This window comes from Zootoca vivipara, chromosome 12, assembly GCF_965207765.1.
Source record: "Zootoca vivipara chromosome 12, rZooViv2.hap1.1, whole genome shotgun sequence".
NCBI classification, from domain to species: Eukaryota; Metazoa; Chordata; class Lepidosauria; order Squamata; family Lacertidae; genus Zootoca; species Zootoca vivipara.
In genome coordinates this window covers 27,218,817-27,244,814 of record NC_142595.1, presented here as the reverse complement: position 1 = coordinate 27,244,814, position 25,998 = coordinate 27,218,817, and the positions used below count along the sequence as shown (strand labels likewise).

General features: G+C 43.2%; 1 protein-coding gene across 6 annotated transcripts; it reads right to left on the bottom strand.

Moving 5' to 3' along the window:
- Nucleotides 1–249: 249 nt before the first annotated feature.
- Nucleotides 250–25,317, bottom strand: LOC118094637 (uncharacterized). 6 transcript variants are annotated; one of them, XM_088655128.1, is made up of 21 exons: nucleotides 25,154–25,316; nucleotides 22,503–22,649; nucleotides 21,836–21,994; nucleotides 20,412–20,573; nucleotides 18,947–19,111; nucleotides 18,035–18,196; nucleotides 16,526–16,693; nucleotides 14,815–14,979; nucleotides 14,436–14,600; nucleotides 13,300–13,464; nucleotides 12,702–12,866; nucleotides 10,707–10,871; nucleotides 8,920–9,084; nucleotides 7,659–7,826; nucleotides 6,544–6,708; nucleotides 6,172–6,339; nucleotides 4,951–5,115; nucleotides 4,286–4,450; nucleotides 1,553–1,690; nucleotides 648–803; nucleotides 250–449 (listed from the first exon to the last, which is right to left on the bottom strand). In XM_088655128.1, exons 1-20 carry the CDS (start codon nucleotides 25,218–25,220, stop codon nucleotides 667–669), a joined length of 3,126 nt encoding a protein of 1,041 aa, XP_088511254.1. In that variant the 5' UTR covers nucleotides 25,221–25,316; the 3' UTR covers nucleotides 250–449; nucleotides 648–666. The 6 variants fall into 6 exon arrangements, with proteins under 6 accessions (XP_088511254.1, XP_088511253.1, XP_088511257.1 ...); XM_088655127.1 differs by having other exon boundaries at nucleotides 250–461; nucleotides 25,154–25,315; XM_088655131.1 differs by lacking the exon at nucleotides 6,172–6,339 and having other exon boundaries at nucleotides 250–461; nucleotides 25,154–25,317.
- Between the last annotated feature and the right edge of the window lie 681 nt (nucleotides 25,318–25,998).

The window sequence follows — 25,998 nt, the reverse complement described above, 5'->3', positions numbered from 1 at the left end:
GCTCAGTTCTGAACAGCAGCTTGGAAGCACCATCATGCTCTTTCATTCTAAGTAAGTGTATGACTTTTGCATCTGACTCCAGTTGGTGGATCACTAATTTTTAGTAGAACACAAAGTAGAATCTGCAAGCTTCAAGCCTGTTTCTCCTGCACTAGGGTTGTTGCACACCATAGCTGCTAAGAAACACCTTGGACAGCAAGATTTTCAGAAAGATCGAAGTGGGAGGGATAGAAGGAGAAGGCATACAGCTTGGGAGTCTGAAATGTTTTTTTATTTATTCCCAGCTACAAAACTGGAAAAGTAGGAGGAAAGACAGCTAGACTTGGTTCATTTGTTGGTCTTCTGTTTTGTTGACATCCTCATCATTCAGAGTCAGGAACATCCAAACTGAAACTACAAACATCTCAGCAAGACCAGGTCGTTGGTTAGTCAGTTCCTTTGGACACAAACTGAAAAGAGAGCTAAATATATAGGAAGATTCTCAGCATGTGGGTTAAGATAAAATCTCTTTGCCTCGTCCTACAAATGAGACAAAACACATGAACCAGCAACCCCACATAACATGTCTGCTACTAGACTTTACTACCAATTTCTTCATCTCTGCTTGTCTGGAAGCATCCCTCAGTTCCACTGTGATCCATCCCCACCTGAATTCCTCTGCTTGAATCAGCACAGAATCCATCTGTTGTCAGTGTCAGCATTGCTAGTGAGGGAACACCAGCTCCTTTTATCTGACCGTCCTGCTTTGGTGCAGCTGTCGTATGACTTGCCACGAAAGATGAAGGGGAAGACGCAGTCCAGTTCTGAATGGAAAGAAAGAGAAAAGCAGATTGAAGAGGCTAACCTGAGGGATGGGCAAGTCTATCAATTTTGGTTGCTCTCACCGTTTAAGTGCAAATTTCTGCTAATACAGTCTTGGAAGCCGAATGGAATCCGTTCCAGAAGTCCATTCGACTTCCAAAATGTTCAGAAACCAAGACATGACTTCCGATTGGCTGCAGGAAGCTCCTGCAGCCAATCGGAAGCCATGCCAGATGTTCAGCTTCCATAGAACATTTGCAAACTGGAACACTCACTTTCGGGTTTGCGGCATTCGGGAGACAAAATGTACGAGTACCAAGGTGTTCGGCTTCCAAGGTACGGCTGTATACACAATTTTGAAAAGTGTATCTTTCTCTTAAGATAACAAATTTGTTATTTTATTTTCACTAGTATATTTTTCCCATCCCTACTTAAGCTTCACACTTTTAGTCTACCGTTCCCCATAATTTCTACCTATGACAACATTATTCAGTGATTTAAAAACCCCTTGTGTTTAAGATGAAAGTTAAGGCAAAACCTTTTGCTCCAAAAACCACCAAGAAATTGTAAGGCATGACAAATGCCTTAACTTCCATGCCAAGTAAGCAGTAAAGATTTTGTATGGTCTCAGCTCATAGGCTCCATGCACCCACACTTCGACCTGGTCTTTAGTCTGACCTACAAATAGAAACAAAAATAGCCCCGCCCCACCCCACCCTTGGCCTTTTATTTGCCCTCCCAAACTGCTCACGGTTGCAGAATCTCCACTTCAAGCCGGTTTGGTAGTCTGGAGTGGTGGCACACCAAGCTTTTCCTTCATGTTTATCCAGGGTGGTGCAGCTTTCATAGGGTTTCCCCTTATAGATAAAAGGGAAGACACAGCCTGTTTCTGAATAGAAAAGAAGGGGTGGGGAAGAGAGTTGGAGTAAGACCACAACTGCATCTCAGACTGCAAATTACTTTAAACAAGCAGCATGCCTCCCAGGAATCCTGGGAACTGCAATTATGGGAACATGTTACGTTGAGTTTTCATAATTCCTTGCAGAATTTCCTCTCTTAGGTTGCTTCCAGGTGACCTGTTTACTGAGCATTTATCCAGATTTGCTTAAAGAAAGCTTACAAAGACGTTAGACTATGGCTGGTCTTTACTGAACATTCATTCCAAATTGTTCACAGGGAGGTTAGACAAGCATTCATCTTGATTTGCTTCCACCAAGTATATGCAAAGGCTAACTTAGAGCTGAACTTCATTCTTTGTTTGTGGAAAGGTTATACAACAATGAACATTCATCCTGATTCACACTTTTCACTGCATTTCTCTATTACTTTCCTATCTGCAGAAATTCCAGGTTGTTCCTTTTTGGGGTTCTGGCATCACAACCATTGCTGGAAAGTGTCTGGTGCCTCTTAGAAACTAGAGCTCCTGTCATTCCTTGGTGACACCATAACAAACTAATTTAAAACCAGAAGCAATATTAAGTCACCAACAGATGGCAGCACAAATCAAGAAATAGCAGAGAGGAACAATGGCATTCACATGGCAAATATCGTTCTCTTCTTCAGTGATCCTTAGAATACAGTGGTGCCTCACTTAACGAATGCCCTGCTTACCGAAATTTCCGCTTAACGAAAGGATTTTTCGAGCGGAGGTTGCCTCGCTAGACGAATCCATTTTACGAAAAATTTGTCTAGCGAATTGCGGTTTCCCATAGGAATGCATTGAAATTCAATTAATGCGTTCCTATGGGCAAAAAAAAAAATTCAAAAAAAAATTCAATGCATTCCTATGGGATTCGCTAGACAAATTTTTCGTTATAAGAAAAGACCCGTGGAACGAATTAAATTCGTCTAGCGAGGCACCACTGTAACTGGTTGTGTTCCTGTTAATGCTTGCCTTTTAAAAGGCTTAACCTTGAACTAAAACTCCTTCTTTGTTGATGCCTTTAGAATCATAGAATCATAGAGTTGGAAGAGACCACAAGGGCCATCCAGTCCAACCCCCTACCAAGCAGGAAACACCATCAAAGCATTCCTGACAGATGGCTGTCAAGCCTCTGCTTAAAGACCTCCAAAGAAGGAGACTCCACCACACTCCTTGGGAGCAAATTCCACTGTCGAACAGCTCTTACTGTCAGGAAGTTCTTCCTAATGTTTAGGTGGAATCTTCTTCCTTCTTTCTTTCTTCTTTCTTAATATTGGCTCTCCAGATGTTGTTGGACTACAACTCCCATTATCCCTGAACATTTGGCCAAGCTGGCTCTGGATGATGGGTATTGTAGTCCTAACAACATATTGGGACCCAAAGTTGAAGAACACTGCCATAGGAGGAAATAGCTAGATTCCTGCCTCCCTTCCTTTCTTCACCACCACAAAATTTCTTCTTTCTCATGCATCTATTTTATTTTCACAGGCTTTGCTGCCCTATACAGAGTAGTCACTCTTCAGTTTTACATGGACAAAAATGGTTGTTGTTTTTTAATGAGAGCGTCATAATAAGGTACTGAGCAAGCCAAATGAGGAAACACTCGCTAATTCCAACCCTTCCTTAACACAGAAGGGGGGAGTATTTGCAGCAGATGTTGTACTTTAGAGGGCCATTCATAATTCTGGATACAAGGTAGAACAGGGAAGAATCTTCTTGTATAAACGGAAGATATAGTGGTGAGAAATTTGCCACATGTATAACTGTATGCGGCCCAGTTTGCTTGTTATATTTTGTTGCAGTAAGGTTGCCACAAAGTGATTTTTGCGCATGGACCTTTGGTGAAGAAAATGGGGGATGGGGTAGAGTTGGCACTTATATTGCCCAATCACACATTTAAGCCTCCAGCATGCACACACAATGAAAACCTCATAGTCAAAATGTGAAAAGAATGTGGTCAAAGATGGGTGTGGTCACTCATCTAGATGCGATATAAGCAGATCAAGTATCATTAATGAGCTTATCTAAAGGTAAAGGTAAAGGGACCCCTGACCATTAGGTCCAGTCGTGACCGACTCTGGGGTTGCGCGCTCATCTCGCATTATTGGCCGAGGGAGCCAGCATATAGCTTCCAGGTCATGTGGCCAGCATGACAAAGCCGCTTCTGGCAAACCAGAGCAGCGCACGGAAACGCCGTTTACCTTCCCGCTATAGCGGTTCCTATTTATCTACTTGCATTTGATGTGCTTTCGAACTGCTAGGTTGGCAGGAGCTGGGACCAAACAACGGGAGCTCACCCCGTCACGGGGATTCGAACCGCCGACCTTCTGATCAGCAAGCCCTAGGCTCAGTGGTTTAGCCCACAGCGCCACCTGGGTCCCAGATAAATATTGATGCTCTCTTTTGGAAACAGATAAATATTGATGCTCTCTTTTGGAAAGATGTAGACTTTGGTGACTCATCAGCAATTGCATCCCAAGAATTTCCATTTTAATTGCAGTAAAGAATGAGCCTCAGAGAAAAGGTATGTCTCTCCACTTTTCTCCTCTGCCTGTCTCTTACCTGTGATGGTGCAAAACATCAATTTCTTATCTGCATCATAGTTGGCAGTGGTGGCACACCACAGCTTCCCATCAGTCCGTCCATCTTCTGTGCAGCTGCTATAATTCTTGCCATCATATATGAATGGAAAGAAGCATTTGGAAGGTTCCTTGCTTATATCTGGTCCTATTTCAAGGAGGAAGTGCAGGGAGAGGCTAATTTTAGGCTAATTATATACACTTCTATGGTGCCTGTCCTCCAGGGCAGTCTTTACCTGGGGTGCAAGGGGTGCGGGGCACCCAGGCACTGAATTCTGGAGGCGTCAACTGGTCCCTCTCGATCGGTGGCAGTGAAAAGCAATGGAGCGAAAATCCCTGCCCCCCCCCCACCGTCGCTCCGTTACTCCATAGCGTCAAATATTCCCAAGTCAGGAAACAAAAGCTGTTTTTCTGCTGCATTGTTGTTACAGGTGAACTTTGAGTTTTCCCCCCTAAACTAAATTTGGGGGCGTGGGTGGATCTTTGCACCCTGGCGGCGCATATGCCCAAGACGGCCCTGCTGTCCTCCTTTGTCTGCAGAGTACTCTCCTCCGTAATCCTCCACAATTCCGTGCTTTTGCATGATCAGACAAAGAGGAACACCCTTCTCCTAAACTAACCCAAAGACTTTTGCTGTCCTCTTCCTACCTGTGACATTGCAGTACATCCATTTCTTATCCGTGTCATAGTTGCTGGTGGTGGCGCACCAGTGTTTCCCATCACTCATGCCCTCTGTAGTACATGTGCTGTAGGAGTTGCCCTTGTAGATGAAAGGGAAGGTGCAAGATGGACTCTCTACCTTCAGATCTGGACCTAGGTTTTAAAATTAGAAATAAGGTGGATGGAGGGATATGTGGGCAATCCATATAATAATCGATGCCACAGAGAGAGGATATTATATCAGCCAATCCAAATACCCATACACAACACCCTAGAAGCTGGATTTTGCTGCATATTTGGGCCCCAAAAACTATTTTGTTCCCTTATATTTAAGTAATTCTCCCATTACTATTTTTTGCTAGATAACAGTGCTTTACCAGATATTTTATTTTTAACATATTTTTTATTAAAGATTTCTTTGTTTCCAAAAGTATGTGCAATGTCTCTTCTTCAAGTTACATTTTCTAGATATCAGTTTCATTTGTTGAGACATTAATGTTACATTAGGAAGAAAAGGGGCGAAGAGGTGGAGGTGGCATGGGTGAGTGGGGGGTGGAGTTGGGTGGCAATGTTTCAATTTTACTTAATGTATGTGTGGGGTATTGTGTCAGAAAACTAGGCCCCTGACAACCTTCAAAACCTCCTCCTAACAACAAAGGGACACAGCAAATGGACAGTATCCACAATAATCAAAATACTACTACAAAATCCCACAAACCCCCTAGACATAGTCAAAAAAACAATGGGAGGACAACATAGGCTATGATATTAACCCCACTCAGTGGACCAGAATGTGGTTTAAACCTCCTTTTAAATCCATATCAACAAAAAGGAAAGAACTCACTCTGAAACTCACTTACAGGTGGTACCAAACACCAAGGAAACTAGCGCAAATACGCCCAGGAACCTCACCACGATACTGGAGAGGATGCACCTCCACAGGCACATACCTCCACATGTGGTGGGAATGCCCCAAAATCCAACTATTCTGGACAAGAGCCATACGAGAAATATGCAAAATAACTAAGCAAGTATTAGAAGTGCTTTAGTAGATAGAGAATCCCCTAGATAGAGAGTTGCCAACATATTTAACCACCTTTTAGCAATGGCAATCACTAATCTGTACTCATTCTGTGCCCCTCTGAATCTCCCTGCTGGAAGCTGGTCTCTATTTTCTTCTCCTATCTTTAGACTTCCTCAGGCCCTTACCTGAGTCCTCCTCACAGAACTTCCATTTCTTGTCGACATCATAGTTGCTGGTGGTGGAACACCACAACCTCCCATCGCTCCGCCCACTTGCAGTGCAATGCATATACAACTTGCCCTCAAAGATGAATGGAAAGGCACATTTGGGAGCCTCCTTGCTTATATCTGGTCCTGTTTCAAGAAGGAAGTGCCGGGGGGGAGAAGAATGTTGTAGTTTTCGGCTAATTATATACACTTCTATGATGTTTGTCCTTCTTTGTCTGCAGAGTACTCTCCTCTTTAATCCTCCAGTGCTGCTTGCTTTTGCTTGATCTGACAAAGAAGAACACCCTTCTCCTAAACAAACACAAATACATTTTGCTGTTCTCTTCCTACCTGTGACATTGCAGTACACCCATTTCTTATCCACATCATGGTTGCTGGTGGTGGCACACCAGAGTTTCCCATCACTCATGCCTTCTGAAGTGCATGTGCTGTAGGATAGGCCCTTGTAGATGAAGGGGAAGACACAAGTTGGACTCTCTAACTCTGGATCTGGCCCTGGATGTTAACATAAAAAGAAGTGGGAACAAACATTTGTGGAGCACCCAAGAAAATATCTCGTGTCAGATTACAGATAGAGAAGATATAACATCCACAGACACCAAGAGCTGCAAGCAGCATCCAGGAAAAAGTGAAATGTTGCTTCTTATATACCACTAGGGATGTAAAAGGTATTATTTTCCAACCTGCCCTGTATTCATTGCATGCAGCACTATTTCCATTCTGCTTCAGTTCATCTTCCACCAAAAACTACATTATGTTATTGTTCACTGTGGCAAAATTATGTAATTTACGTAGTTATATAATTAATGATGCCCATTATGTTGTCATTATGTTATCCCACTCCATTCATTTCAATGCAAATGGAGGAAACTATCATAAAGTATTATTTGCGGTCTCAAAACAGAAACAATAGCAAATACTGATTTTATTCACGGGATTTTTTTCACGGGTCTGAATAAAAGAACATCGGTGATTTCCACTCCCATTTCCATTTTTACTGAAATTCTCTGACATCTCTAGGTGCTACCCAAATATGTATCTCCTTCCCTTACTCCCGTTACTGCTTTGGCACCTGGTGACAGGAACTCATTAGAGCAGGCATGTCAAACATGCGGCCCTCCAGATGTTTTGGCCTACAACTCCCATGATCCCTAGCTAGCAGGACCAGTGGTTGGGGAAGATGGGAATTGAAGTCCAAAACATCTGGAGGGCCGCAAGTTTGACATGCCTGCATTAGAGGAATGTGGTAAGATCAGGGTGGAAGACCTGGAGCCCATTGTGATGACATACAAACATTGCAATTTGTCCCAAGAGTTGCCAACACATTCAACCACCTTTTAGCAATTGCAATCACTAATCTGTATTCATTCTGTGCCCCTCTGAATCTCACTACTGGAGGCTTGTCTGTTTTCTTCTCCAAGCTTTTGACTTCCTCAGGCCCTTACCTGAGTCCTCCTCGCAGAACTTCCATTTCTTGTCAACATCATAGTTGCTGGTGGTGGAACACCACAACCTCCCATCATTCCGCCCACTTGCAGTGCAGTGGACATACAATTTGCCCTCAAAGATGAATGGAAAGGTGCAAGGTGGACTTTCCACACTCTTGTCAGGTCCTGTCATTAAACAAATAGATGATGTATTCTTAAAGTAGAAATGTTCTCTCAGACATCTTAACTCATTTTCCTGTTCTGAGATACAAGTCCCATATATTTTAAAGCTCAAATGAAAGACAGAAAGTCTGTCCGTCTAGAGATGGTGTCTGTATGGTGGGGTACTGCGGCTTTTCTCCTGTCCACTTGCCAGAACCAGGGTGAGATAGGGCTTCACAGCAGTGAGGGTGTAGAAAGCATTGGGTTAGCAGAAGCCAATGCAGACACACAGGCAGTAGGGTCCACTGCATACCCTTTCCATAGGTGCCAACTCCCTGGGGCCCTGGGTGCCCAAGCACCCACAAAATTACCCATGAAGTGGCCGGGCACCCACAAATTTTGGTGACAGAGCCATGCACGCTGCATGGCACCCATGGCCCCGGGTACCCACAGTTATTGGGCCAAGCTGGCCACTCCTGACCCTTGCCAAACTCAATGTCCTTGCTACCATGCTGCTCCACCCCACCAAACTCCCAGCAAGCAACAGCACTGCCATGGCCAGAAAAGGAACACCCCACCGCGTGCACTACATATGAATTATTTTTATAATCCATAGAATACAATGCAAATTACAAAACAGAACATTTCAATTGCTGTTTAAGGGCGTTAATATAATTCAGATAGAAATAAAAAGGTTTAAAGATCTGTTTGAAAGTTAACAAAGATGGGGCCATAGGTATCCCCTACAGAATAGTTAAAAGAAATTACAGGGTCACCAATGATCAAGCCCCTGTTTCTAGTGTCTACCAGTCTAATGGGCCTTGACACCGAGCCTTTGAGCAAGCTCCTTGAGGCTTATCTTAAGAACTGGGAAGGTTCCTATGAGCACAGGTCCTATGACCTATGACATCTCCTATGAGATTCAAATAATCTGGCTGAAATTATTTAGGGGCTTTAAAGATCAATGCCACAACTTTTTTTAAAAAAAAGCATTCCCAAAACAAATAGACAACCAATATAACTGCAACAGTGTCTGTACAACATGTTCTGAATGCCTCCCCCACACAAACTACAAACTACACATAAACACAAACTACATATGTCCTTCTCCTCTTACCTGTGTCATTACAGTACATCCACTTCTTATCTAAATCATAGTTGCTGGTGGTAGCACACCAGCATTTTCCATTGCTCATGCCGTCAGTGGTACATGCACTGTAGGGCTTGCCATTGTAAATGAATGGAAATACACAGGAAGGACCCTCTCCATTTGAGTCTGGCCCTGAATTTGAAAGGGAAAAGAAAATGGGTGCAATTTTCAGCTGGAACTCACCGTAACTCAGTTCCAGAACCTCTCAGGTGGGTACCATTGCCATTATAAGAAAACAAGGGAGGCTTCCTGGCGAGTTTCAGCACCTCTTTTTCTAGAAAAATAGCACTGGGGGCAAGGATATGTGGACCTCTCAGAGCAGAAGCAGTTATCATCTTAGGTTACTTATAGGGAAGATTTTCTACCAGGACACAACCTACACACTTTCGCTCCAGAGTGGAATACATACAATCTGAAATGTACTCGCCTCTGTTCTAAGCAAGGAACAGGACAATGATTTGTTTGATGGTCATCCATGATGAGCTGAGGCTCTTACATCCATGAACAGAGAAAAAAAGTTGCTCTAGACCCTATCATAAGAGGTGAGTGGGGAAACAGAGGGTTTTTTAATAAAAAAAATGAAATAACATTAAAGTAGGCGGGAAGTGAAACTCCCTATGAGAAACATTCCATAGTCAGTGTGTTACGCCAGTGTGTTACCACTGTGAAGGCCCCGACCCTTACCTCTGATTGCAACTCCTCCCGAATTAACCTATATTGTGCTGCTTTTCTTGTTATTATTCTTGTATACATTATTTCACTTGCTTTATGTGTTTTTATCATCGTATGATTGTATTGTTGCAACCTGTCCCAATACCTTATGGTGAAGGGGAAGGTAAGAAATGCTATAAATAAATCCATGCCCGCCACCATATTATCCTCAGACGTGCTGTGCTGCATTCCCAAAGCCCTTTACGCTCCTCTCATTATGGGGTGGGATTCAGATATGCCCTAACCCAGACAACTGCCCAGTTCCTGTAAGAAACATAAAATGTTACCTCCATTCAGTAACCTCTGGATTATTTGTAGATAGGAAGAAAATAAAAATGTATCGGGTCACTGACAAAATACATTGGGTTTAAAAAAAATTAGAGGAGGGTAGACCAGGTAGGATTGGGACTGAAAAGCTGCTACTCTTCCAACTAGCAAGGATAAAAATTATATTCTGAAGTTATATGTAGCCCATCTAGTGAGACTATCCTCCACTGAACAAGCTATTGCTGCCTTTAAAACACTGTAAAAAAAATCTTTTTTTTTCTTTTTATTAAAGATTTTCTTGATTTACAGAAATATGTGCAATGTCTCTCATAACATTTTTACAAATCAGTTTCATTTGTTGAGACATTGGGGGGGAAGGGGGGAAAGGTAGATGGGGGAAAGATGGGTAGAGGTGGGGTGGGGTGACGATGTTTCTATTCTAATTGGTATATGTCGGGGTTTTTTTGTCAGCGTTGCTTGTGCTGGTTCTCTGCTGTTTGCTTGTGTTCCTTTGGAGTTGAGAGGTTGGGGTTGGCCTAGGGTGTGATTGTTCATTTGTGGTTGGCTGTGGTGGTCTTTGTTTCGTTTGTGAGTAGGGTGGGTGGGTGTAAAACACTGTAACTTTAATGAAATCCTTGCATTTCACTAAACAAGAGGGAACCAATGGGTTCAGACGTACTGAGGTACTGAGGAAGTAGCTTGGCCCACGCCAGTTTGTACATCTGGTACCAATGGGAATGATTAACCTCCACTTCCTCTGTTTTCTCTGAGCTTACCTGAGTCCTGGCAGAACTTCCATTTCTTGTCCGCTTCATAGCTGCTTGTGGTGGCACACCAGAGTCTCCCATCACTCCGCCCATCCGCAGTGCAGCTGAGGTAAAACTTGCCCTTGTAGATGAATGGGAAGACACAAGGCGGGCTTTCCACACTCTCATCAGGCCCTGGTTTTTGAACAGATAGAAGGAAGAAACGTTCTTAAAGAATGGAACACTTTCGCACATACCTTCATTTTTCTATTTGCTTCTTCTCCAACGGGCTTGCTGATTCCATCTCATCTTCCCAATCAGCTTAGCCAATGGTGAGGAATGATGGGAAGTTGAAGAAGACTGGGGTAGACATGGAGGAGAAGCAGTTTATTATGCAGTTCTCACATTGTATGGGAAATCTATCCATAAGATAAATTGTACCAAGGAGTTAGTGATCTAACATGGTTTCCTTTCCTGCCTCCTTCCTTCCCCTTCTTATCTCTCGTTAAGCAGTTTGATGGCTGAGAACAGCCTTTAATGCCCTAATCTGTGGAAGGAAGTGATAGTGCTGGGTACCTTCACCTTCTTTGATGATAGACATTGTTTGGAGAATGTGAGACATTGGGAGAGCTGGCTAATGAATAATCTGCACATAGCCAGTCGAGCAAGCCACACAGGCTAACAGGCTAGCTAGCTATAAATCAGATAGTGTTGAGCAGAGTCTAACAAGCTCATGCACAGACTGATGGCCACAGGGCTGTGCAAACTAAGGCTACCTAGGGAAGTCACTTTGCCACTTCTTGAGGGCTTCCAAGTGTCAGACTGAGGTGCTTGCTTGATATGTACAGTGGTACCTCGGTCTACAAACAGCCCTGTTAATGAACAATTCGGGATAAGAACTCTGCAAAACCGGAAGTAGGTGTTCCGGTTAGCGAACTTTGCCTTGGAAGCCAAACGGAAGCCGAATAGTAGAAGGGCACCAGCAGTGGGAGGCCTCAATAGGGAAAGTGTGCCTCGGTTTAAGAACGCTTTGGTTTAAGAACGGACTTCTAGAACAGATTAAGTTCATAAACCGAGGTACCGCTGTATATATTGCTTGCTGTTTAGAATAAAATATTTAATCTTCTCACTCACTTGTGTTTTGTATTACTTCTGAATCTCATTTAGAATAACCACCTTGCATTTGGCAAGACATAAATTTATAATGTCCCTTTTCCATCCATTTCTGGAAGCTCCAAGAGAATGGAAATGTTATAATGCATTTAATGAACAATGAAGCAAAATAGTGTATGAAATTACAAAAAGAAAAGAAAGAAAGCAATGCATTACATTGCACTAATCAAACTACAATGTCACATAAATGTCACATGATAATGCCTAACTATATCACCAAAAAGAACACAAAAATGCAAATGATTGCCAAAACTATTGACACAGCCAGGGCTAGCCCACCCAATAGCCAGTGATAGCAGAACGTGGCTACTCCAGAAAGGAAAATGGCTCATAGATCAGTGGTAAGGCAACTGCTTTGCATGCAGATGGCTCCAGGCTGAACCTCTAGCAACTACAAGTAAGGCTGCTGGCCTGAAACCCTGAAGAGCTACTGCCAAGTGCATAGAAAATACTGAGCTAGTATTTCCAATGGTCTTATTCGATATATGTAGAAGCTTCCTCCTATGTTGTGTTGTTCTCCTCCTGTGACATTACAGGATATCCATTAGTTTTAGGCTAATTTTATACACCTCTATGACGTCTGTCCTTCTATGTCTCCAGAGTGCTCTCTTCCTTAAACCTCGACAGTTATTGCTTTTGCATGATCAGACAAAGAGGAACACTCTTTTCCTAAACCTGGCATGGCCAAACTTGGCCCTCCAGCTGGTTCGGGACTACAATTCCCATCATCCCTGACCACTGGTCCTGTTAGCTAGGGATGATGGGATTTGTAGTCCAAAAACAGCTGGAGGGCCAAGTTTGGCCATGCCTGTCCTAAACCAACACAAACACTTTTTGCTGTTCTCTTCCTACCTGTGACATTGCAATACACCCATTTCTTATCGACATCATAGTTGCTCGTGGTGCCACACCAGAGTTTCCCATCACTCATGCCTTCTGAAGTGCATGTGCTGTAGGATAGGCCCTTGTAGATGAAAGGGAAGACACAAGTTGGACTCTCTACCTCTGGATTTGGCCCTGGGTGTTAACATAAAAAGAAGAGAGTTTAAAACTTTAAACATTTGTAGAGCACCCAAGAATATAATTCATGTCAGATTACAGATAGAGAAGATATAACGTCTACAGACACCAAGAGATGCAAGCAGCTTCCAGGAAAAAGTGGAATGTTGCTTCTTAAGTACCTCTAGGGATGCAAGAAGGTATTATTTTCCAACCTGCCCTGTATTCATTGCATGCAGCACTGTTTCCATTCTGCTTCAGTTCATCTTCCACCTAAAACTACATTATGTTATTGTTCACTGTGGCAAAATTGTGTAATTTACATAAATTATATAATTAATGACGCAGATTATGTTGGATTTACATTATCCCGCTCCATTCATTTCAATGCAAATGGAGGGAACTGTCATAAAGTATCATTTGCAGTCTACCTATATCCTTCTCCTCTTACCTGTGTCATTACAGTACATCCACTTCTTATCTAAATCATAGTTGCTGGTGGTAGCACACCAGCATTTCCCATCACTCATGCCGTCAGTGGTACATGCACTGTAGGACTTGCCATTATAAATGAATGGAAATACACATGAAGGACCCTCTCCATTTGAGTCTGGCCCTGAATTTGAAAGGAAAAAGAAGATGGGCAATAAGAAAATAATAACAACAATGTAATTTTCATGGTAACCTTGGAATGACTGGCTTATAACACAAATTTATAACTTATAAGATATGTTGGTATGATTGGGTTTTTGATGTACAAAAGAGACAATAAGAAAATGAAGAGGAAAGTATGTACATTAATAATATAGATGAGGTGCACTTTGGGAGGTGACGGGAAGTCAAAATTCTTGATTTAATTTGTTAGGTTTGACTATGGATATTTGATGAAATTTGATTTATGTATATTTGATTTAACATAAATAACACAGAAAGAAGGAAACAAGAAGCAAGTACCTTGAAAATGTAACAAATGTTTAGTGATGTAGTAACAACAATGTATATGTGTATGAGATTGTATAAGAAATAACATAATAAAAAAATTGAATAATAAAAAAAGAGTCTGGCTCTGAATTTGAAAGGAAAAAGAAGATGGGTGTAAGCAGGGCTTTTTCAGCTGGAACTCAGTTCCAGCATCTCTCAGGTGGGTAGCATTGCCATTATAAGACAACAAGGGGGGCTTCCTGGTGAGTTTCAGCACCTCTTTTTCTAGAAAAAAATAGCACTTGGGGCAAGGATTTGTGGACCCCTCAAAGCAGAAGTAGTTATCATTTTGGATTACTTATAGGGAAGACTTTCTGTCAGCACACAACATACACGTTTTTCACTCCAGTGTGGAATACATACAATCTGAAATGTTCTCGCTTCTGTTCTAAGCAAGGAACAGGACAATGATTTGTTTGATGGTCATCAGTGATGAGCTGAGGCTCTTACATCCATGAGCAGAGAAAAAAGTTGCTGTAAGGCATTTCTTTTCAGCTTCATAATTGTTTGTGGTGGCACACCAGAGTCTCCCATCCCTCCGCCCATCTGCAGAAGAACACCCTTCTCCTAAACCAACACAAACACCTTTTGCTGTTCTCTTCCTACCTGTGACATTGCAGTACACCCATTTCTTATCCACATCATGGTTGCTGGTGGTGGCACACCAGAGTTTCCCATCACTCATGCCTTCTGAAGTGCATGTGCTGTAGGATAGGCCCTTGTAGATGAAGGGGAAGACACAAGTTGGACTCTCTACCTTTGAATCTGGCCCTGGATGTTAATATAAAAAGAAGTGAATTTAAACATTTGCAGAGCACTCAAGAAAATAGCTTGTGTCGGATTATAGACAGAAATGATATAACATCCACAGACACCCAGAGCTACAAGCAGCGTCCAGGAAAACGTGGAATGTTGCTTCTCAAGTAACAAAGAGGAACACCCTTCTCCTAAACGAACCCAAACACTTTTGCTGTCCTCTTCCTACCTGTGACATTGCAGTACATCCATTTCTTATCCGTGTCATAGTTGCTGGTGGTGGCGCACCAGTGTTTCCCATCACTCATGCCCTCTGTAGTACATGTGCTGTAGGAGTTGCCCTTGTAGATGAAAGGGAAGGTGCAAGATGGACTCTCTACCTTCAGATCTGGACCTAGGTTTTAAAATTAGAAATACGTATATTCCTGCGTATAAGACAACTTTTTAACCCAGCAAAACTTTCTCAAAAGTCAGGGGCTGTCTTATATGACAGGTCGTATTTCTTATACGGCGAGTATATCCCAAACTCTACATTTTAACTGGAAAAGTTGGGGGTCGTCTTATACGCCCAGTCATCTTATACGCTGGAATATACGGTAAGATGGATGGAGGGATATGTAGGCAATCAATATCATAATAGATGCCACAGAGAGAGAAAATGATACCAGCCAATCCATATGCCCATACGCAACACCCGAGAAGCTGAATTTTGCTGCATATTTGGGCCCCCAAAACTATTTTGTTCCCTTATGCAGTGGGACCTCGACTCATGAATTTAATCCGTTCCGAATGCACACTTGTAGGTCGAAAACTTTGTAAGTCGAGTTTCCATAGGAAAAGCAGTTTCCCATAGGAATGCATTGGAAATTGAAAGATTCGTAAGTCGAGGAAACCACATCTAAAAACTCATAAGTCAAGGAAACCGCATCTAGCCGTGAACAGGTTTTCCGTTCGGATGTCGGAAGCGCGCGGCCACTTTTTCCGCTCGTAAGTCAAAATCATTGGATGTCGAGGATCTCATAAGTCGAGGTCCCACTGTATTTAATTTAAGTAATTCTCCCGTTACTATTTTTTGCTGAGTAACAATGCTTTACTAGATAGGCGATCCCTATGAATCAGAAGTTGAGGCCTCTGAATAAATATGACATGCTGAGGGAACAACTAGACACACATTGGGGTCACTGACTTTTGAATCAGATCAATGCAGTTCAGGGGTTTTTTTTAGTAAACTAAAAACCTCTTCATGTTTTCTCCACATAATGTAGTCTCCTACAGGTATAATGAAAAGTGAGGCCATGCCCCCAATATCATACCTCCTGCTAGTTCTTCCCCCTCAACACCCACATGTTAAATATGGATGTCTAGAAAGAGTTGTAGATGTTGTTTCCCAAGTACAGTAGGTGCTCCACACAATTGTATGGGGCAGCTAGACATAAGCAAGACTGTGGACCAGATGGGGTCCTCCAAACCTCTCTGTCTGACCCTTGAAACTTTCCCCAGGCCACACCCTCTTTCACCCAAGTCACACCCCTTGAGTATTTTTACCAAGCTGGAATACATACTTGAACTCTGATAATGCCTCTCACTTGGCTGGATGGAGGATAGAGAAGGGTACATGAACATGTGCAAACACTAGTCCATCTTACAATAGAGAAATTTACATTCATTGCTCCACCTACTTTTGCTTCTGGTTTCATTCACCACTGGGAGGTTGCCCAGAAAGTAATGAGGAACTTTGTCTGATTCTCCATCCCTGTCAATGGGGTGGTCCAGAAAGGGCACAGCCTCAGGGATATGACCAGCAGCATAACCTGATCTACCTGTAGGAGCCCTACAGACATGCTGTTGTTTTTAATGTGACTTAAGATTCTACAAAATAAAATGAATAGATCTGGCCTCTGCTTGGCTTGTTCCTTCCTCCTGCCTTTAGCTTCTCTTGCCTGGCTCTTCCGGACATAACTTCCGCTTCTTGTCTGTATCATAGTCGCCTGTGGTGGCACACCATGGTTTCTTATCTCTCCGCCCATCTGTGGTGCAGCTGTGGTAAAACTGTCTCTTAAAGATGAATGGGAAGATGCAAGGTGGACTTTCTGCAACCTCGCCAGGGCCTGAATTTTTTACCATGCAAAAGAAATATACAGTATGTCAGGGAGGGATTGGAGTTAATCAGAGATATCCTTGTGCTAGAGAAACCATTGACCTCAACTTTCCATCCCTCTCTGATGGCAGAACAATATATTTCAAAATAAAAAAATTCCTTCAGTAGCACCTTAAAGACCAACTAAGTTTTTATTTTGGTATGAGCTTTCGTGTGCATGCACACTTCTTCAGATACTTAGAAACTTAGAAACTTCAGAAACTTAGAAACTTCAGAAACTTAGTTGGTCTTTAAGGTGCTACTGAAGGAATTTTTTTATTTTGCTTCGACTCAGACCAACACGGCTACCTACCTGTAACTAGAAATATATTTCAAGACAGGGGCAGAGTTACCTGCCCCAGAACCCGGAGTGGTGCAGGGGCAGGACTAGCCAGCCCGTGGGGGCGGGGTTAGCCACCTGCACGGTGAGCCTCCTTAGCCACCCGCCACCTGTGCAGTGAGCATGGAGGGTGCCGCTTGCCACCCATGCAGTGAGCTTCCCTAGCTGCCTACCGCCCGCACGGTGAGTGTCGGGAGGGGCACCGCTAGCTGCCCGTGGCAGCATCATCCCTAGTGGACCGCCACCCGTGCAGCGAGCATCCAGGGGCGCCGCCCATGCAGAGAGTGGGGGGGTGCAGTGATGTCACCCGCCCTCACAGCTGACACCCGGTGCTCACCACACACCATGCACCCACCTTCCTCCGCCAGTTTTTCAAGATATATAACAGCCCTTTTCACATAAGGAAAATAAGAAGAGCCCAACCAGTTCCTGTTTAAACAGTGGCCTGGTATTCAGGGGTGTGACGGGGTGGGTGGAAAACGAATTAACTTTTGAGCACAGCACACTGGTTACCCCAGGCATATGAGCTGCCTCTGGCAGTAGTTGTATTGCTAGGAATGCTTGGACAGGGGGAGAAAAATCATTCTATTTGGCCTGTTTGGACTTCCATACATTCATGGCCACGTATTATGGCCATACTAGAGCCTCACCTCTCACATTTCATATGTAAAAAAGGAAGTGAATGGCAGAAATTGGGAGAATTCAGTATCTCTCACCTATCCACCACTTTTCTTGTTGGAATTGGGCATGCCCTTTCTCCAGGACTGAAGCAGTTCTATGTTTGAACACAAGGGGGCTCTGCCAGAAATATCCAGTTTAGCCTGCACTTTTGGAAAAAGGATTCTGTGGGATGTGCCGCCTTCTTACAAGCATTCACAGGAAGCTGTCTCCATCTTGCTCAGTATTGTGTAATCTACCTGGCATCCCATCTCTCACCACTAAACTTCTTCCTGCCCCTCCCATCCTTCCTACCTGAAGGCTCACAGTATGTCCATTGCAGGTCCGCATTATAGTCTGCCGTGAGAGAGCACCAGGGCTTCTTCTGGGACATTCCATGTGTTGTGCAGGAGTCATAGAGCTTGCCGTTGTACATGAAAGGAAAGGCACAAAGGTCCTTGGGCTCAGCAGCTGCTTCTGAGCAGGAAAGGGGGAGGCAAAGTTCACAAGACCAAAAGAGAAGATCATTATGTGCATGCTTGTAGTCCCTTATCCCAGCATGGATTGCACTGTGCGCATCATGAATTTTCTGCCACGGAATGAAACTATGATTTGATGCGCTGTTAGAAACCTTCCTATAGGTTGGGGCATTGAGTTGTGTGCATTGTCAAAGGGAAAGGGTTGTCAAGGTGAAAGGCAAGTGTTGTCCAGTGCCTAGCTGCTGATGGTCAGTTCACACATGCGTAAAAATAACTTTTTGTGTAGTTGTGTACAGAAGAAGTGATGTGCTTATTCTCTTCTCACTCAGTTGTTTATTATTATTATTATTACAGTGGTACCTCTACTTATGAATAACTCTACTTACGAATGTTTCTGCTTACGAACGGAGCTCCGTCCGCCATCTTGGATGCGGTTTAGATAGGATTTTTTCTACTTACGAATTTTTAGATAGGGTTGCTTTGACTTACGAATGTTTTCTCCCAATGCATTCCTATGGGATTCGACTTACAAATTTTTTCAACTTACGAATGTGCGATCGGAGCGCATTAAATTCATAAGTAGAGGTACCACTGTATTATTATTATTATTATTATTATTATTATTATTATTATTATTATTGAATATATGCCCTGCCCTTCCTCCAAAAGGAGCCCAGAGTACCTTTCATACCCATTTGGATCCCTTCCACCAAACCCAGAACAAACATATATGTTGCTTTTCTCCTACCTGTTACAGTACAGTACACCCATTTCTTATCAATGTCGTAATTACTGGTGTTTGCACACCACAGTTTCCCATCACTCATGCCTTCACTAGTGCATGTGCTGTAGGACTTGCCCTTGTAGATGAAGGGGAAGACACATAATGGGTTTTCTGAAGCTGGAGCTGGCCCTGGGTTTTAAAATAAAAAGAAGGCAAATGTGAGGATTTGTAGACCACCTAGAGTAGGAACACGTGAAACTGTGTTGCGCTGAATTGGACCTAGGGGTGGAAGAGAAGTTTTATTTTGCTTGCATTTTAATAAGTAATCTGCACTTCTCAAAACAATACGAGAACCGAAACAAATCTATCTTTCAAAATTCACACTCCCCTGCATTAAATTATGAGGAATTGCTTTCAAAAAAATATGCTATTTACTAAAAATTGCTTTAAAAGATAAATTTGGTCAAAATGCTGGTGAATTTTCATAAATATATCTCAAATTCACAATGACAACAGTGTTAAGAATTATTTAAAATATAGGTCAGTTAAGACAAATAACAAAACACCAATATAAACAATATAAACTAAGACATATAAAAAACACCAATATAAAACACAGCTAACTGGGGTTCTACCTTTTTAATTAGCTCCCCAAAAAAATCGGGTGAAACAAACATGGAATGTTAAAAGAACCGTGTTTCATGCTGAAATTCCTCCCCTCCATATTTTTGACAGTCTCCCAGTGCCATTTTCTTACTCCTAGAGTGCCCCTGGAGCATCAAAAGCAATGTCTTCAACCATAAAAACAGTGTCATGCAAAAATTCCTAGCCTTAGCCAAGTCTTCCTAGGGCCAAATTAGGTATGAAGTAGTACTTCAACACAAGACTCCCACAGTCACATAGAAAGGAGAGGTGGGGGGGGATGACTGACAGAAAGGATGAACAGATTAGAGCACACAACCTTCCCCGTTAACTTCTCTCCCTGAGTGCTTCTCTCCTCCACTGCACTTTGATGCTGTAATTGTCTTGTCCTCAGCTGGCGGAGGGGGGAAGCTTGCAGAAAGAGGTTGAGGGAGCTAAGAGGTAGGCTTGAGTGGTGAGGTTCAGAAACTCTGATCATGCCCACCACTTTTGGAAATCTCCCATTTCTATATGTTTGGGGCAGTCCTGTGGTGAAACAGACCTAACTGTTATCATCACCTCTAGCTGGATCACAGAAAAGTGTTCATAGTGGGATCCTGCCTCTTCCCTACCAAGCTTACAGTTTTCAAAAGAATATAAGGAAAGCCTGCTGGATCACACCAACGGCCCATCTGGTTCAGCATCCTGTTTTCCCAGTGGCCAACCAGATGCCCGTGGGAAACCCACAACCCAAACCCAACAGCATGTTCCCCTCCTGTGGCTTCCAGCAACTTGGATTCAGAAGCAGTACTGCCTCCACCCATAGAGGCAGAGAGTAGCTATCATGGTTGTTAGTCATTTCTCTTACCTGAGGGCTCACAGTAAGTCCACTTCAAGTCAGTGTCGTAGTTGCTGGTAAGGGAGCACCAAGGCTTCTTGTTAGAAATCCCATCTGTTGTGCATGCCGAATAGGATGTACTGTTGTAGGTGAAAGGAAAGACACATGGGCCCTTGGGATTGGCATCTAGTCCTGAGGAGGGGAGACAAAGACAGTGTTGCCCCTACCCTTTAGGGAAATGTTGGTACGAGAAGCATAAATACAAGTGTACTCCAGTGGATAGTGTGTTCAACTTGGATTCCTGGGTAAAACACTCAACTCAGCCTATTCTCAAGAGCAGGCATCCCCAAACTGCGGCCCTCCAGATGTTTTGGCCTACAACTCCCATGATCCCTAGCTAACAGGACCAATGGTCAGGGATGGTGGGAATTGTAGTCCAAAACATATGGAGGGCCGAAGTTTGGGGATGCCTGCTCAAGAGCATAAAGCAGCGGTGGGGAACTGATGGCCCTCTAGATGTTGCTGGACTACAACTCCCATCTTCCCTTGACTATTAAGTCATGCTCTCTGGGATTGATGGGAGTTGGAGTCCAACAACAACAACAATAACAGAGTCATAGGTCAACCACGCCTGCCATAGACTGTTCTGCACACATATACTTCCTTTTCCCAGAATGCATGCCACTATAAGGGATCATTTTTCTCCCAAACTACAATTTGGCAAGTCGTCACAAAACAAACACACACACACACTTTTTAGAACTCACCTATTCTTCTGATTGTATATTGTTCTATCCAATACTTTTTTTCTGGGGGGGACACAGGGGGATGCATACCCGGTAAACATTTTGTGAATCTAAGTTTGGCCTCATTGAGCAGCAGTATTTCAATATTTCAATGAGAGTAGCCCTAAGCAAAACTCTTTTTTAATATAGAAAAAAAACACTGGTTCTGATTATAAGCTCATATTTTATATTGTTGTAACTTGCCCTGGGACCTTATAGTGAAGACCAGGTAAGCCATTTGAATCATAACAACAATGGGTTTGAAGTACTGTAGGCAAAACAACAACAACATTGCAAGTTGGGAGTTGAATGGTAATGGAAGGCAAAAAATGCAGTCAGTGATAACTAAAGTTTAAATGTATAATTCAGTAGGCATATATTTTACCATAGTAGATAGGTGGTGTCAAGAGGGATTGGTGTGGTTTGAGGAGGAAAGAGAGAAAAGCCATGGTTGCTCACTTCTACCCTGTGCCCCAGGGCCCCCAGAAACCTAGAGCTGGCCCTGCCTGACTTTGACCTTGCCCTCTGAGTCTTCTCTTAATCACAAAAAAACATTTTCTTTCCCCAGGTCTCCTTTACTAATGTAACTGATGACTCAGCAGTCTTTATCTCCTATTTCCCTCTGGAGTACCAATACTAATAACAGCCATGGCCCCTTAGTTTTCTTACTGATGTCAGCACAGCAGCTCCATTCAAGGTCCTTGTCATAGTTTCTTGTGGTGGCACACCAGAATACACCTTTCTCCTCATCAGTGCAGGTGTAGAATGTCCGATTCTTGTAGATGAAGGGGAAAATGCAGGGCTTGCCTCCAGAGTTGCCACCGTACTCTGAAAATGTGGAAGGAACAAACCACAGCGTGAAGAACGGTACAGTAGTGTCAGTGGCATGGGGAAAAGTGGCACTGCTCATTTGACTTCCAAAACATCACCAAAACATAGAGCAAAAAGGACAGAGATAGGCTTGACGTCACTGCTGCTTACCAAGAAGGTGGGAGGCAGGCCAGGCAGCAGAGACCTTAACATATGCATATATTTGTGAAATTCCATAAATGCAAAATATTCATGGGAAATGCTTTGAGAAGTGTGTGTATTGGGGAATTCTCAGACAAAAATAAAAGTGGGACTTGGGAGAAATTTCTACTAAAATGCTGGCAAAACTTGCATGAGAAAGAAAATTTGCAAACTGATGTGGAAATGTATAGAACTGAACTTAATGGCTGAGAAAATGAGAAACTGAAATGAACAAGGTTCACCCATCACTATTAAGGCATCATATATAGTTTGAGTCACTGCTCAGGAAAGAATAATAATTCTAGCAGTATTGTTGACTACCCACCTTGGAGAGAACAGCGCTTCCATTGGCCATCCTTGTCATAGTTAGGGGTTGTGCTGCACCACAACTGTTCATCAATAGCCCCATCCTTCGTGCATGATGAGTAGGATTTACCATCAAAAATGAAAGGGAAGCTGCAAGATGGAGAACCTTAAAGGAAAAGTAAGAAATTGAGAGGCTGTCAGTATAAACTAATCTAAGAATCATGGCCAAGTAAAAGTAGCAGGGTGTTGCCCTGTTCACTTGAGTATGGAGGAAGGTTCTCCACATTCATCTCTGCTGCAAGTGTGGGGTTCTTCCTGCCTTGAGATCAAGGACACCCCTGTTTACGTAAAACTTCATCTGGATATCAAGTGAGTATTGCAATCAATTGATGCATTGAAATGAATGGAATTGGCAATGAGGAGGAGGAGGAGGAGGAGGAGGAGGAGGAGGAGGAGTTTGGATTTGATATCCCTCTTTATCACTACCTTAAGGAGTCTCAAAGCGACTAACATTCTCCTTTCCCTTCCTCCCCCACAACAAACACTCTGAGGTGAGTGAGGCTGAGAGACTTCAGAGAAGTGTGACTAGCCCAAGGTTCCCCAGATTACGAGTCTACTGCTCTTAACCATTACACCACATTTACATTTTTTTTTTAAAAAACCTGAAAACATGTTAAAAAGAAAAACTATAAATAAAATGTGTGTTAGATATGCCAACAATATTGGCTTCAAGTTAAAATGTGCATATTTATTCAATTGGATTCCTTTTATTGATTTTATTTTGTCACTTCTTGGCCACCAGAAACCCCTCAGCACAGCTAATGATAGGAGCAACAACATTTGATATCGATTTTGCCTAAAAACAATTTCCTAAAAACAATTCTAAATGTACAATTCACCAAGCCAGTTTCTGACAGTTCAGCAGCATTGCAATAGTTAAGACAATCCAGCAAAGGGGATTAATCAAAATCATGGCAGAATAAAACAGAAGCTGCACAAGTCCTCACGATTAGCTGAATGGTGTCTGAATGGTGCAACATTTTTTAAAGTGTTCCTAGTGGGTAGGTACCATTTGAACTCTGGGCTGGCACTGGATCTGGCCTCCCCAACAGCAAGCATCAGGTTTTATCATATTCATTTATAATTGGGCCAGACCTGTTAAGCCTCACATCACCTGAACTGCAACATATCACTTGAGATATGTTTCCTGGCAGTATTGCCAGAGGTCAGCCACGTCAGGCACACTAGCTGAGGGCCCACTGACCTGGGATGACCCAATCATTATCTCAGTATAAAATGAGAAAGTAATCTGGGAATGTATGGGATAAGCTTTACTGAAATGGCAAATACAACCCGATACAGCGGAATTCCCATCAACCACCCTATTTCTTTTCACGGGTTAAATCCAGAAAGCTCAGCCCATACAGATAATTTTGTCCCTTCCTGCAACAGTCCTAGAATCATAGAGTTGGAAGAGACCACAAGGGCCATCCAGTCCAACCCCCTGCCAAGCAGGAAACACCATCAAAGCATTCTTGACATATGCCTGTCCAGCCTCTGCTTAAAGACCTCCAAAGAAGGAGACTCCACCACACTCCTTGGTAGCAAATTCCACTGCCGAACAGCTCTTACTGTCAGGAAGTTCTTCCTAATGTTTAGGTGGAATCTTCTTTCTTGTAGTTTGAATCCGTTGCTCCATGTCCGCTTCTCTGGAGCAGCAGAAGACAACCTTTCTCCCTCCTCTATATGACATCCTTTTATATATTTGAACATGGCTATCATATCACCCCTTAACCTTCTCTTCTCCAGGCTAAACATACCCAGCTTCCTAAGCCGTTCCTCCTGTTAGGAGACAGTTTGCCGGGGGGGGGGGAGAGCTCAAGAGTGCATACAGAGCTAGGGTAGCCATTTTAGGTATCACCAAAACATAGAGCAAAAAAGGACAGAGATAGACAAAGTTTGCACATGTTTCCATGTTGTTGTTTAGTCGTTTAGTCGTGTCCGACTCTTCGTGACCCCATGGACCATAGCACGCCAGGCACTCCTGTCTTGCACTGCCTCCCGCAGTTTGGTCAAACTCATGTTCGTAGCTTCGAGAACACTGTCCAACCATCTCGTCCTCTGCCGTCCCCTTCTCCTAGTGCCCTCCATCTTTCCCAACATCAGGGTTGCATATTGGCATGCAACTGAAAATTTGGGAAATTATTACTAGGATTTAAAATGGATACACAGTACACCTCACCATAGTATGGAAGATTGACATGAGTACCTGTCCCAGGGCTAACTGTTGATGGCCGACTTCAAGGCCCTGCTCTCCTATCTAGTGGTTCTTCATCTCTAAGACAGTAAATTTTGACAAGGTGACACCTTACACAGAACCAGCCCAAGTTACTGTGATGTGCAGGCAGAGCAGCAAGTGATACTCCCCTCTAAGTCAAGGGGCACAGTCTCCAGACCTATTTTGGCACCTGTAGCAGAAAACCCCATCAACACCTCTCCCCATCATAAAACCCAATCATAATAAATTAAATAACCAACAATTTGCTGCCTCCTCATGACAAACCCCCGATTTGCTGTCTGAGGGGGCTACATCACTCTGGAAGTCCTCAGCAATAGCTCTCTTTCGACACAGCTCGAGAAGCTAGAAGCATCCCTTGGCACCAATGTTACCTTTGCCTACTGTATGGACTGTATGGAGGTTGCAGCCTAATACAAGGAATCCCAGGATAGCAAACATCTCAGCTCGTCGGTAAGTCCATAAGAAGTGAAATATTATGTGTTCCGTTCTCTATATAATCTCAACTTGGCCGCTCCCCGCATCAACTTGCCTGCCAAAACGTATATTCCCTCCCTCCTAGAGGAACAGCTGCAAATAAATAATTTTTCTCCTCCTCTCCTGCAGAGCACCTGTGGCTTTTTGCCATTTTCTCCAGGAGCTGTCAGGTCACCTCAGACCAGTGATTATGGGTGGAATAATAGGATGGATTGAGATCCCTTAATTTCCCAATAGCTACATTGAGCCACTCTTTAGCCTGGGATGGGAAACATGTGGCACTCCCAATGTTGCTGGACTTCAACTTCCATCAGCCTCCACCAGCATGAGAAATGGTCTGGGTTCATGGACCCTGTGGGTCAACAAACTCTGAAGGGCCACGGGGTCCCCAGTCTCTGCTCCAGCCATTCCTGTACCCCATCAAGAGCAATTTTCTGACTGCCAAAAGGCCATCTGCCAGGTATCATATATTTTATGCCATACAACTGAACTATATTACTAAAGCACATCATGAATGCTATTTCTTGTGTGAATATATACCTGTTGCAATGCAACTTGAGAAAGAGCCTGCTTTTGAACATTTCCAAAGGAGAGACTGAAACTCTCAGGTTGTTTCAGAGATAGCAGGCAATGTGTAGTGTGGGGAGGGAAGAAGGGGCAGGTTTATAAATGTTTAAATGGTTCTTGACAGCTTTGGGAATATCAGCTTAATACTGTGAAAGAGCATTGCCACTAGCATGAG

What these genes read in the sequence shown, in the direction of transcription:
- LOC118094637 (XM_088655128.1), bottom strand. Translation starts at nt 25,220, where the DNA reads ATGTTTGCTATCCTGGGATTCCTTGTATTAGGCTGCAACCTCCATACA. An exon ending in GATGTACTGTAATGACACAG is followed by an intron (nt 7,827 to 8,919) that starts GTAAGAGGAGAA and finishes GTTTAATGACAG; the next exon opens with GACCTGACAAGAGTGTGGAA. An exon ending in GATGTACTGCAATGTCACAG is followed by an intron (nt 4,451 to 4,950) that starts GTAGGAAGAGGA and finishes TCCTTGAAATAG; the next exon opens with GACCAGATATAAGCAAGGAA.